This window comes from Echinops telfairi, unplaced genomic scaffold (assembly GCF_000313985.2).
Source record: "Echinops telfairi isolate 266 unplaced genomic scaffold, ASM31398v2 ScPeMD7_23;HRSCAF=83, whole genome shotgun sequence".
In the NCBI taxonomy this organism is placed as follows: Eukaryota; Metazoa; Chordata; class Mammalia; order Afrosoricida; family Tenrecidae; genus Echinops; species Echinops telfairi.
The window spans coordinates 4,812,991-4,826,233 of NW_022103920.1; the positions used below are offsets into that span (position 1 = coordinate 4,812,991).

Below are 13,243 nucleotides of genomic sequence, written 5' to 3' on the forward strand. Positions count from 1 at the left end.
GCTCAGACTCAGAACTGTGTGCCTTAAAACCACTCAGCTTTCTTTATCCATCCAGCCTCAGAGAGCACCTTCTGAGAACCTTCCCCTCGTCTCCCTGCCACCCAATCCCCTAAGCCTGCTGCTTGGGCGCTCTCTTTGCAACTCAAGCCCACGTGCTCTTTTGTGTGGTCAACCGTGGTCAACCGAGCAGACATTTCCGTCAGCCGACCTCCCTCTCGACCCAACCGGAATTCACGCCAGGCTTGCATGTTCCTCACTTGTCCCACGGCAGAAATTCCTTTAATATCGCCGGTGGCATTCTTTTTCTTATTCTTTATTTTAATTTGATCTTTATATGATGACAATTATTTTCCCTTTTCATCATTGCTGTTGGGTTTCCCAGTTTGTAAAGCACAGAAGGAGTGGGTGTGCAGAGACGGTAACGGATGCCGTGTTGTATTGAGGGGTGGGGTGGGGAAGTGTGAGGGAGCTGGGGAGCAAATCGTGAATGCAGAAGGCGGGGAGCAGTAGGACTGACAACTCTTCTTAAAAGCGAGTTAATGATGGATGTGTATGACAACGTGAATTTTATATCAATAAGACTATTGAAAAATGTCTTTCACTTTGAACCATGTTGTAAACCTGGAAGCCGAGTAAGACCAGAGAGACTATGGTAATACCATGATATGTTCAATGTCCTCACATGCCTGTGGGTGAGGGAGACCGTGGAGGAAGGATACATCTGAACGTGCTGCTGGTAACGAATACTGTGGTAGTTACACAAACTGATGTCAATTTGAGGATTCAGAGTGAAGTCTAGCCTGTCAGTCAGGCAGTACCTTGATGACCTCATTTGGAGGCGCTAAGGAGATAAAGAACTCGCTGGAGGCAGGACTCAGGCTCACTCCCTGAAAGAGATCCCTGTGGAGAAGCCACATGGAGACCCCTGCCAGCAATGAGATGCTTACAATGCCACTGGCCCCACAAGACTTCGCAACCACTGGCCTGTGATCTTCCTGCATTTGGTGTCATTGCATGTGTTTCATGAATCTGAAGAGGACTTTATAGATTGATATTGGACATATGGGCTAATATTGGACTTATGGACTTGATCTGGACTGGGCTGGGATGTTTTCTCAGTATTCAGCTGCTCTTGTATATAAAGCTCTGTCTTATACACATATTTGAGTGCCTCTGGATTTGTTTCTCTAGTCAGCCCAGCCTACCACAAATATAAAAGTACCATGGACTGCCAGAAGAGCCATTCAATGCGCCATGAAGGAACTATAGCTGAAATTCTCCTTAGAAAGATGACAAGACTTCATCTCATGTACTTTGGACGTATTGTCAGGAGGGACCAGTCCCTGGAGAAGGGCATCATGCTTGGTCAAGTGGAGGGGCAGTGAAAGAGAGGAAGGCCCTTACTGAGATGGACTGACACAGTGGCTGTCACTGGAGGCTTAAACATGCAGTGGTGGTCACATGGGCTCAGGGCCAGGCAGTGTTTTGTTCTGCTGTACACGAGTGTCTGTGCATTGGAGCCGACCTGAAGGCGCTACCCATGAAAGTAAACGTTTAATTTCAGCGATCAAACCAGAAGCCTGACTGACTCATACAGCAGGCTAGCCTTCACAGAGAAGTCAGAATTGACCCCACTACATTGGTTTCTGTACCTGGCTCTCATGCAACCTGGCCAGCATGTCCCTGGGTTGGGGCACGCTCAGCCTGGCCAGCAGGGGGCAGATCTTGCTCACATTGAACGCAGCTGGAAGGTGAGAGGGGCAGGTGCCTGGACTGTGGGAAGGAAGCAGGGGAGCTTGTTCCTGACTCAGGTGTGAATAGGCATGAGTAGTCGTGGCTCAGGGGTGAGTTGGTGTGACTTATATGTGAGTAGACATGAGGTATGAGTAGGCATGGCTCAGGGATGAGCAGGCTTGAGTAGGCATGGCTCAGGTGCGAGTAGGCATGACTCAGATGTGAGTAGGTGTGGCTCAGGTGTGAGAAGGTGTGACTCAGGTATGAGTAGGCATGGCTCAGGTGTGAGTAGGCATGAGTAGGTTTGAGTAGACATGAGTAGGTGTGAGTAGGTGACTAAGGTGTGAGTAGGTTTGGCTCAGGTATGAGTATGTGTGGCTCAGGTGTAAGTAGGTGTGGCTCAGGTGTGAACAGGCATGAGTGGGGTGAGTAGGCTTGAGTAGGTGTGACTCAGGTGTGAGCAAGAGTGCAAACAGAAACAGCATAGCACTGTGGACTACGCTCTCATTTCTGCCTGAAATCTCACAATACTCCCCAATAAGAAGCCTGTAGAGGCCTGTAGTCTGGCCAAAGCCATATATGATGAAGGAATAAGCTGGGCCGGGGCCCAGGCATCCAGTGGAATTGCCTGCTGGGCCCTGGGTGGACCCACCCAGTGTCAAAACCCACCCCATTCAGTCTGATGTGTGGGTCCCAAACACATCCCAAGTCAGGGACTCCAGGCAGCCCCAATCTGCTTATCATTCACATGGGAGGGTACTAACACCTCCCTAGCGGTTGTTGAGGGAGAAAGACTGAGCTTTATACTCCTGTAAGCAGTTACAGCCTCGGAAACCCATAGGGGTGCCATGAGTCAGCATTGACTTGATGGCAGGGCGTTTGGTTTGGTTTTTATGGGGTTGTTCAGGAGCCCGGGGGGCATCGTGGTTACACAGCAGGCTGCTTTCTCTGAGGGAGAAAGACGGGATTTCTACTCCCATAAAGAGTTGCAGCCTCAGAAACTCACAGGACAGTCCTTCCCTGTCCTATGGGTCACTGTCAGTTGGCATGGACTTGATGACAGTGAGTTTGCTTCATGGGGCTTTTGCCACCGGCCCGCTGTCAGTGTGTTGTACTGTGGTGGCTTGTGTGTCGCTGGTGTTTCAACCACCAGCTGGTCACGCAAAGGGACCGGTCTCAGCAGAGCCTCAGGGCGATGACAAGAGTGGGCAGGAGGAGTAGGCTGTCCACTGCCCAGGGGTTCCTCACTGAAAACCGTGTGAACGGCAGGAGAACATTGTCAGACGCAGTGCTGGAAGATGAACCCCTCAAGGTTGGAGGACACTCAAAATACACCTCAGGGAGAGCTGCCCCTCTTCCCCCAATGGAGTTGACTGTAATGACTTGGATGGTAAAGCTTCTGGGACTTTTCTTTCCTGACGAGTCTCGCTTGAAGTGAGAAGTATGGAAGCAGGAAAATGGAAAGTCTTCCACAATGAAATTGAAGGCACAGATGTTGATATCCTCGGCACGAGTGAGTCGAAGTAGGCTGTTACTGGCCACTTTGAACCTGGATAGTATATGGCTCGTTCACTATGTCAGGATTGATAAACTCAAAAGGATGGCATCACCTTCATCATCATCATCGTGAAAAGATCCAAGGCCTATCTTGAAGCACAGTGCTGTCTGTGATGGGATCATCTCTATGCCCTTACAAGGACGCCCAGATAAGAGAACTATTATTCAAATTTCTGCACCCTCTAAAGCACACGATGAAGAAATTGAAGAAGCCTACCAAATTCTTCGGTCTGAAATTAATCCAAAATGTAATCAGGATGCATTTATAATTACGGGTAATTGGAATTTGAAAGTGGAAGCAAAGAGGAAGGAACAGTAGTTGAAAAATGAGGCCTTGGTGATAGAAGGGGTGCTGAAGATCACATGATAAAATGGTGCAAGACCAATGACGTCTTCATTGCAAATACCATTCTTTGATAACATAAATGGCAATTATGCACGTGGACCTTGGTAGATGGGATGATCAGGAATCAAACTGAACCCATCTGTGGGAAGAGGTGATGGAGAAGTCTGATATCAGCAGTCAAAAGTAGTACAGGGGCTGACTGTGGAAGAGACCACAGTCATATGCAAGTTGCTCGTTCACAAGTTCAGGTTAAAGATGAAGAAAACTAAAACAAGTTCGTGAAAGTCAAAGTATGACCTTGAGTACATCCTCTTTGAATTTAGGGAGCATCTCAAGAACAGATTTGAAACATTTAAATCTAATGATGGGAGACCTGACAAGTTGTGGGATAACATCAAGAACTCCATATGTGAAGAAAGCACAGGTTGTTTTAAAAAACAAACAAAAACAAGAAAAAAAGAAAAAAAACAATGTGAATGTCAAAAGCACCCTGAAACTTGTTGTTAAATCGAGTTGCTAATGTGAACGAGAGAACTGGTGACAGAAAAATGGAAGAGGAAGTTTTCAAGGGCAGCTCGAGAAGGCAAAGTAACGTTTTATTACGACATGTGCAAAGACCTGGAGGTGGAAAGCCACAAAGAATGACATGCTCAGCACATCTCAAGCTGGAAAATATGAAGAAAAATATCCAAGCCTCAAGCTGAAATGCTGAAGGATTGTACAGGCAAAATAATGAACAACAAAGGAAGCATCAAAAGAAGGCAGAAGGAATGCCCAGAGTTCCTGTAACAAAAAGAATTAGTTAGTACTCAACCATTTAAGAGGTAGCATATAATCAAGAACTAATGCTATGGAAGGAAGAAGTCCCAGTGGCTCTAAAGGCATTAATGAAAAATAAGCTGCCAGGAACTAATTGAAATGTTTCAACCAGCTGATGCTCTTACTCACCTTGCCAAGAAATTTGGCCTACCGACTGTGTTCTTGTTAGGTACCGTCGAGCTGTCTCTAACTCATAGGGAGCCCATGTACAATAGAAGGAGACACTGATCAACCATGAATCGCAATTGTTGTTATGTTTGAGGCAGTTGTGTGGCAGCCACAGTGTCAGTCCATCTCCTTGAGAGTCTCTCTCTTTAGTGCCCACTGATTGTAAGAGATCCATATTTATGCCCACTTTAAAGAAAGGTGACCCAACAGAAAACAGAAATGATTGAACACAATCATAGATATCACACACAAGTAAAATTTTGTTCAAGACAATTAAATAATGGCCAAAGTAGTACAGCAACAGGGAGCTGCAAGAAATTCAGGCTGGATTCAGAAGAGGACATGGCATGAGGACTGCCCTTGCTGGCCTCAGATGGGTTTGGGCTGAAAGGAGAGGATATCAGAAAGATGCTTACTTGTATTTTATTGACTATGCAAAGGCATCTAATGGTCTGCATCATAATAGACTTTGGATAACATTCAAAAGAATAGGAAGTCCAGAAGAATAATTTATGCTCCCGGAGGACTTGTACATGGAATGAGAGACTGTTATTTGAATAAAAAAGGAACCACTGCATGGTTCAAAATCAAGAAAGGTGCGCATCAGATCTGTATCCTTTCACCATCCTTAGTTGATATGCCTTGTTGTTGTTGGTAGGGGCCATTAAGTCTCTGACCCACAGTGACCCAACCCATGTACAACAGAACGAAACACGGCACCATCAGTCAATCTGTATTCTGAACAAATAAGCCAAGGAGCAGGACTAGGTGAAGAAGAATGCGATATTGGGATTGGGGGAAGTCTTACAAACAATCTGTGGTATGTATCCGACACAACCTTGCTTGTTGGTAGCAGAGAAGACTGGAGGCACTTGCTAATGAAAATCAAAGATGGAAGCCTTCAGTGTGGATTGCAATTCAATGTAAAGGAGGCAGTAATCCTCCCAATGATGCTAACAGATAACGTCACACTAAATGAAGAACTACTGATGTTGCCCAGGACTTCGTTCTTCTTGGATCCACCGTCAGCATTCATTGAAGCAGTACTCAGGAGACGATATGGACAAAGCAAAAGGGAAAACGCACGAGATTCCATCGGCCAATGCAGAAAAGGCCTCGGCAATCATCAACACCAACAGCCAGCAGAGCAGGAATAGAAGGGAAACTTCCCAACACCATAAAGCCCATGCATGCAAAGCCAAATGGCTAACACCTGGCTCAAGGGGGAAGAACGGAAAACATTTCCCCCGAAAAACCAGACAAAGATACCGCTTATCTCCACTCGTTTTCAACACTGTGTTGGAAGTCCTAGCCAGAGCCAGTAGACGACAAAAAGAAACCAAAGGAATCCAAGTGGGCAAAGAAGAATTGGAACGCTCCCTGTGCACAGGTGATTTGATTCTGTACGTAGAAAATCCAAAGACCCAATAAAAATTCTTGGGAACACTGGAGAGATTTGGCAATGTGTCAGGATACATGATTAACTCACAAAAAGCATTCTGATTCTTGTAAACTCATGAAGAGATCACGGAAAACAAATAAAGAACACAATGCCATTTATAAGAGCCACATTTAGAAATAAACTTAACCTGAGAAACAAAAGACTTGCACAAGGAAAACTGCAGTACACTACTACAAGAAACCAAAAGAGACTTACACAATGGAAGAATAGTCTATGTTCATAGATGTTGTTGTTATGAGCCTTTGAGCGGACCCATAATGGCATGATGCACAAAAGAATGATGCATGGCTTGGTCCTACGCTGTCCTCACAATTGTTCTTTTGCCTGAGCTCATTGGGGCAACCTGTGTCAATACATCTCGTTAAAGACCTTCTTGTTTTCAGGGCCCCTCAACTTTATGAAGCATGATGTCCTCCCCCAGGGACTGGACTCCCCTGACAACATGTCCTAAGTATGTAAGACAAAGTGTCACCCTCCTTGCCTCTAAGGAGTACTCTGACTGTCCTTCCAAGACAGATCTGTGAGGCCTTTTGGCAGTCCACGGCATTTTCAATATCCTTTGCCAGCATCACAATCAGTTGCATCGAGTCTTCCGTCTTCCTTATTCAATGTCCAACTTTCACATGCATCCGAGGCAATTGAAAAATTGGGTCAGGTACACCTTAGTCCTCAAAGCAAACCTCTTTGCTTTTCAATACTCGAAAGAGATCCTGTGCAGCAGATTTACCTAACGCAACATGTCTTCTGATCTCTTGACTGCTTCTTCCATGAGCACTGATTGTGGATCCAAGAAAGACAAAATCCTTGACAACTTCAATCTTTTCTCTGCTCATAGATAGGAAGACTTAACATGGTGAAAATGTCAAAAATACCCAAAGCAATCTATAAATACAACACCAATCTAATCCAGATTCCAACCCCATTTTTTAACGAAGTGGAAAAACGAATGACTAACTTTGTATGGAGAGGGAGGAGACCCAGAATAAGCAATGAACTTATTAAGAGGAAGAAAATATAAGAAATTCCTCACTTCCCAACCTCAGAAAATGATTACACAGTCCCAGTAGTTAAACCAGCATGATACTAGTACAATGATAGCTGTGTAGACCAATGGAGCCGGGCAGAGAGCGATCCCAGAAGCAAACTCATGCACAGTCAGACACTGACCCTTGATGAAGTGCTAAAAAACACATAGAATGGGAAAGCGATAGTCTCTTCAACAAATGGTGCCGGCAAAATTGGACCTCCATCTTGAGAAGATCGAAACAGGGCTGACAACTCACCCCGTGTACAAAAACGAACTCAAGATAGATCAAAGACCTGAATGTAAACCTCAGAGCTACAAAGATCATCAATGAGAAAACCGGGCTCTATTAAGGACCCTTACTCCAGGTGTTCCTGTTTAAGCAGCTTTGGTGGGCAGGGTGACGGGGGCTGTTTCCAGAGAAATAAAGTGTAGCCTGGCTTCAAGTGCTTCAGACACCTCCGACCATGGGCACCTGTCACACTCTTGTCTCCCCACCCGCCTCTGACCATGGGCACCTCTCATCCGCAATTGCCTCATCTGTGCACCAGCAGGGCAGAGACTAAGAAGACGGAAGGAGGCTTAGTGCATATATGCTATGGCACTAGAGGAACATCTTGAAAGTACTGTGGACGGCTAGAGCAAACAGATTTCTCTGGGAAGAGAAGTTAGGATGGCAGGACTTCATCTCAGGTACTTTGGACATATTCCTAGGAAAGACCAGTCCCTGGAAAAGGATAGTATGCCCTTTTCCCAAAGTAGAGGGTCAGCAAAACAGAGGAAGACCTTGAGGTAGAGGCATTGACGTGGTGGCTACAACAATGGGCTGGCCTGGAGCAAGGACCGAGAAGAAGGCAAAGGGCCAGCAGTGTTTCCTTCCGTCGCACGTGGTGTCCCTGTGATTTAGAACCGACCGGCCACCGTGTAGCAATAACTACAAGAAGCTGGCACAGTGGCACTGGGTGTAAAGCACCGGGTGACTCTCTGGACTGTCTGCAATTCTGGACTTCCAGCCACTCCACGGGAGAAGGATACAGTAGCGAGCTTCCATAAAGACAGACTGCATCAGAAAGCCAACAGAGCAGCTGATAGGGCAGTGGTTCTCAACCTTCCTAATGCCTCGACCCTTAACACAGTTCCTCATGCTTGGTGACCTCCAACCATAACACTCTTTTCGTTGCTACTACATAACTGTAATTTTGCTACTGTTATGAATCGTCATGTAAATATCTGATATGCAGGATGTATGAGGTGACCCCTGTGGAAAGGTTGTTTGACCCCTAAAGGGGTCTCAACCCACAGGTTGAGAACCTCTGTGCTAAAGGTTGGGGTTTGGGTGGGAAGGACATGAATCCTCAGGAGAAAACAAGTACTCTTAGCTCTTGTTGCCATGGTTGCTGGCTGTCGTACCCTGACCAGGGCAGCCCATGTCCCGTGGGAGCCCGGGGCTCTTACTGGCCGCTTTTCCATGTAACCAAGCCTTTCTTGCGAGTTGATCTTCATCTTATTCTGGCCCTGTCCAGGCCGGGTTTGAAACACTGGTAGCATAGCTTCTCACAGTCCTACAGATTGACCGGATGGGGTGGGGGTGCTGCTTTTATGTCAGTTCTCATATTTCCTGGTGAGTAGGGTTGGGGGACAGATGTGATAACACAAGTCGGGGCCTTGGAACTGTGCCCCTGTGTGTCACAAGTGCACGCACACTTGGGTCTCTCAGCAGGCAGGATGGCTGCCGGGAGGGGGCATGTGTTTGTCAAGGGGCCAAGGTGTCCAGGTTCACCTTTTCTCAGGTGAGTTTGCTGGGGAACGAGAGGTCCCCCAGGGTTCGAGGTGCATGGGGAGACCAGGGGTATGAGAGATACCATGGTCAGAGGCAGGTGGGGAGACCTGGGGTACAAGAGATGCACAAGGTCAGGGGCAGATGGGGAGGCCTGGGGTATGAGAGATGCCCATGGTCAGAGGCAGGTGGGGAGGCCTGGGGTATGAGAGATGCCCATGGTCAGAGGCAGGTGGGGAGGCCTGGGGTATGAGAGGTGCCCATGGTCAGAGGCAGGTGGGGAGATCTGGGGTATGAGAGGTGTCCATGGTCAGAGGCTGGTGGGGAGACCTGGGGTATGAGAGATGCCCATGGCCAGAGGCAGGTGGGGAGACCTGGGGTACAAGATGTGCCCATGGTCAGAGGCAGGTAGGGAGATCTGGGGTATGAGAGGTGCCCATGGCCAGAGGCAGGTGGGGAGGCCTGGGGTATGAGAGGTGTCCATGGCCAGAGGCAGGTGGGGGAACCTGGGGCATGAGAGATACCATGGTCAGAGGCAGGTGGGGAGACCTGGGGTATGAGAGATACCATGGTCAGAGGCAGGTAGGGAGATCTGCGGTATGAGAGGTGCCCATGGTCAGAGGCAGGTAGGGAGATCTGCGGTATGAGAGGTGTCCATGGCCAGAGGCAGGTGGGGGAACCTGGGGCATGAGAGATACCATGGTCAGAGGCAGGTAGGGAGACCTGGGGTATGAGAGGTGCCCATGGTCAGAGGCTGGTGGGGAGACCTGGGGTATGAGAGGTGCCCATGGCCAGAGGCTGGTGGGGAGACGGGTGTGACAGATACCCGTGGTGGGAGGTGTCTGAAGCACTTGAAGCCAGGCCACACTTTATTTCTCTGGAAACAACGGCCCCTGGCCCCCAAAGCTGCTTAAACAGGGACACATGGAGGCCCTGGGACCCTGGTAACACTTGGGGAGCTGCGAGAGCGCATCATCTGACCTCCACCTGTGTAGGACAGCCCCAGAGCGAGGGGCAGGAAGCAGACGCAGACAGGGACTTAAAGCAGGGTGACTTTATTGATTGCTACAGCGACAGGGGCAGGGCCTCAGTTGGCAGCCATGGTCTCCTGGATCCAGTCCACGAAGTTGCAGACTTTGGTGTAGACCCCGGGCCTGTCCTTCTGCGCGCAGCCGTAGCCCCAGGACACCACGCCCTGCAGCTCCCCGTTGCAGACCACGGGGCCGCCGGAGTCACCCTGGGGGAGAGGCCGAGTGTTCAGGGGGTGGGGTGGGGTCGCGGCACCCAGGTTGAGTCTGCGTGGGGCCGGGGTGGGGGCGGGGCTCCCAGTGTGACTGTCCACAGGGTCCATCGTCTGATGGTGCACCCGGGGCAGGGCCCACAGTCTGATGGCCCAGGAGTGGGGCCGGCACCCAGCCTTGAGCCCCCGCCACCCCGGGCTGTGCGGCGGGGTGCTCCTGGCGCTCTCTCACCTGGCAGGAGTCCTTGCCGCCCTCCAGGAAGCCGGCACAGACCATGCTGTCAGTGATCTCACCGGGGTAGGAAGCCTCGCACTCATCGTGGCTCAGCAGGGGGGCATCCAGGCACTGCAGCAGCTCGGGGTAGTTCACTGTGGGGGGTGCGCAGAGGGGAGACCGGGGCGTCAGGGCTGTGCGCGAGGTGAGGGCAGACGCCGTCCCAGAGCCCACCCGACCCGGTGGCCCCGGGACACCTCGCATCCACACGGGGAGCCTGTAGCCCCCAGTGCCCAGCGCCAGGCATCCTGTAGGTGGGGGACCGCGCACGTGGTGGGGCCCCACTCACCGCCGGAGCTGAGGGTGTTGCCCCAGCCAGAGATGAGGCACATGGTGCCGGCGGGCGCGCAGGCTGAGGGCAGGGCCACAGCGGCCACCCGGGCGTTGATGGTGGCCTTGGAGGACAGCTTGATCAGCATGATGTCATTGTCCAGGGTCCAACTGCTGTAGCGAGGGTGGCGGATGACCTTGACCGAGTCGATGAACTGCTCATCACCTTCCAGGACATCGATGTTGTGCTCACCCAGCCTCACCTGGATGCGGCTGCCACGGAAGGAGACCTCGGTGAGGCAGCTTCCCAGGGCCCCAGCTTTGCCAGGGGCCCTAGGCAGCACAGAATGGCCAGGGCTTGTCCGATCCAGGCAGGGGTGATGGGGGGAAGGGGGCAGTGGTGGGCAGCAGTGAAGGCCTCTAGGTAGGACATGTTCCTCACCTCTCCCTCCAGCGCCTGTCCCACGGCCCCGTTCCCCCCTTCAGCTCACTTGGCCCTCAGGCCCTACGGAGGCAGCAGGCTTCACTCTGGGGGACAGAGGCTCCCCAAGCCCATGGGAAAAGGGACCGGCGAGAGAAGGTGCTTTCCCACAAAGGTGCTGATGTCCTCTGGTGGGTGTCTGTGTCCATTCCGACGCTCATGACCCCATGTGTGTGTGGAGTGGACGCGCCCCTCAGCGTTGGGGGACTGTGATCTTTCGGAAGCGGGTCTCCAAGTCCTGACTTCTGAGGTATCTCTGGGCGGATTCAAACCTCCAACCTTATGACCAGTTGTCTCTCCAGTGCGTGGCCCTCCCACCAGTCAGGGAGTCCTGCAGCAGTGACTGGGGACATGGAGGGAATGCAGCCCCCTGGACACCCATGGCTTAGGGCTTGGAGATTGGGGGCCAAGGGTGTGCATAGTCTGAGTCTTCCTGCACCCCCAGGGGATTCTGACATCACGGGAGTCTGAGCCCCACAGCCGGACCAGCCAGGGTGAGCGTGAAGCCACCCACAGTCAGGCTCTGCTTCTGCAACGTTCTGAAGTGGTTGCTTGCGAGGGAACAGGCATCGGATTTTCAGACGCTGCTGAGATGGTTCTGTGTAGCCACTGGGCAGGTCCTCCCCTGCACTGGCCACGCCCAGAAAGAACCCTGCCCTGGGGTGGGGTCGTGGGGACATGCTGGGCTGCTGACCACAGAATCAACAGGCTCAGCATCAACTCAGGGGCAGGGAGTTTTGTTTGGGTTTATGCCGGCATAACGGTTACGTGTTGGGCAGCTGTTAACTACAAGGTCAGCAGTTCGAAACCACCAGTTTGTGGGAGAAAGGTGCAGCTGTCTACTCCTGTCAAGAGTTTCTGTGTCAGAAACTCACAGGGGCAGTTCTACCCTGTCCTACAGGGTTACTATGAGCTGCAACCGATTTGAAGATGGGGAGGTTTTTTGGTTGATATGGTTAAGGTCCAGGGGCCCTGGTGGTGCAGCAGGCTAAGCACTGGGCTGCTAAAAGCAAGGCCAGCAGTTCAGAGCCACCAGGAGCTGCTCAGGAGATGGGCGAGGTGCTCCCCTCAAGATTCCGCTTGGAAACCTGAGGAGGCTGCTCCACTCTGCCCAAGAGGGTCGTCGGGAGGCAAAGGGCTTTGGTCCTGACAGGGTCTTGGTACTGACTCTGGGCCCTTTCACATCCTGGGGTCCCGTGGGTTCTGGTGGAGCATGTCCCTGCCCACCATCCTTCCCACGCTGGACACTTACGACTTGTAGCAGTGAGCCGCGGACACCACCCACTGGTCATTGATGAGGGAGCCGCCGCAGAAGTGGTAGCCGGCGTTGAGGGACACCTGGTAGGGCACGGATTTCTCCCTGCACGTGTAGCCTCCGACGATCTTGTCGTCATCGTCATTGCTTGTGGGGAAAGCAACTTTGGAGGAGAGAGAGAGAGAGAGGTGTCAGGGGGATGCAGAGCCCAAGCCAGTGGCGAAGCAGACCACTGGGGATCCGGAGCAGCACAGAGAAGTGGGGAGGGAGGGGACATTGCAAGTCTGCATTCCAATGAGCCCCTGGGTCGCTGTGGTCAGTAGGGACCCAGACCTTGACTTCCTCCCAAAGAAACCCCAGGCCTGCTGGCCATGGCCCCAGCCACAAGGTGAGCTCACACCTCCCCTGGCATACTCTCCTGGCTCCAGGACCACCCAGAAAGCCTCCTGGCCTGGTGGTCCCTGCTGTGGCTAAGGCTGGGATTTGGGCAGGATGGTCACTGGCCCCCAGGTCCATCTGGTAGCACAAGGGTGGTCATGCAACCAGTTAGTAAACAGGGATTGCCAGCCAGGGAATCCCCGTGTCCCTGGGAATTCTCAAGTTCCCTGGAAGATTAAAACCCTCTGCCCAGCTCACACCAAGCAAATCAAGTCAGAGAATCCAGGGCAGGAGCTGGGAATCCATATTTTGCACCCCACCCCTTCACTAAGCCCTCATAGCTATTTCCACTGTGCCACCAGGACTAAAGGAGTCCTGGTGGTGTCAGGATTACATATTGGGCTGAGACACACACAGTTGGTAGTTCGAAACCACCAGTTCGAAAGCTCCTAGGGAGA

The 13,243-nt window shown here is 51.3% G+C and overlaps 1 protein-coding gene and 1 gene segment (V, D, J or C); both read right to left on the minus strand.

Moving 5' to 3' along the window:
- LOC101654139 overlaps window positions 1–13,243 on the minus strand; it is a 210,049-nt gene that overhangs the window by 22,010 nt on the left and 174,796 nt on the right.
- Window positions 9,975–13,243, minus strand: part of LOC101653822 (anionic trypsin-like) — a 4,031-nt gene continuing 762 nt past the window's right edge. Inside the window, exons 2-5 of the mRNA XM_004713954.1 lie at window positions 12,405–12,570; window positions 10,691–10,944; window positions 10,360–10,496; window positions 9,975–10,124 (exon numbers count right to left, since the gene is read on the minus strand). Of these exons, the coding sequence (XP_004714011.1) occupies window positions 9,975–10,124; window positions 10,360–10,496; window positions 10,691–10,944; window positions 12,405–12,570 (707 nt within the window). The remainder of the gene's footprint in view (window positions 10,125–10,359; window positions 10,497–10,690; window positions 10,945–12,404; window positions 12,571–13,243) is intronic.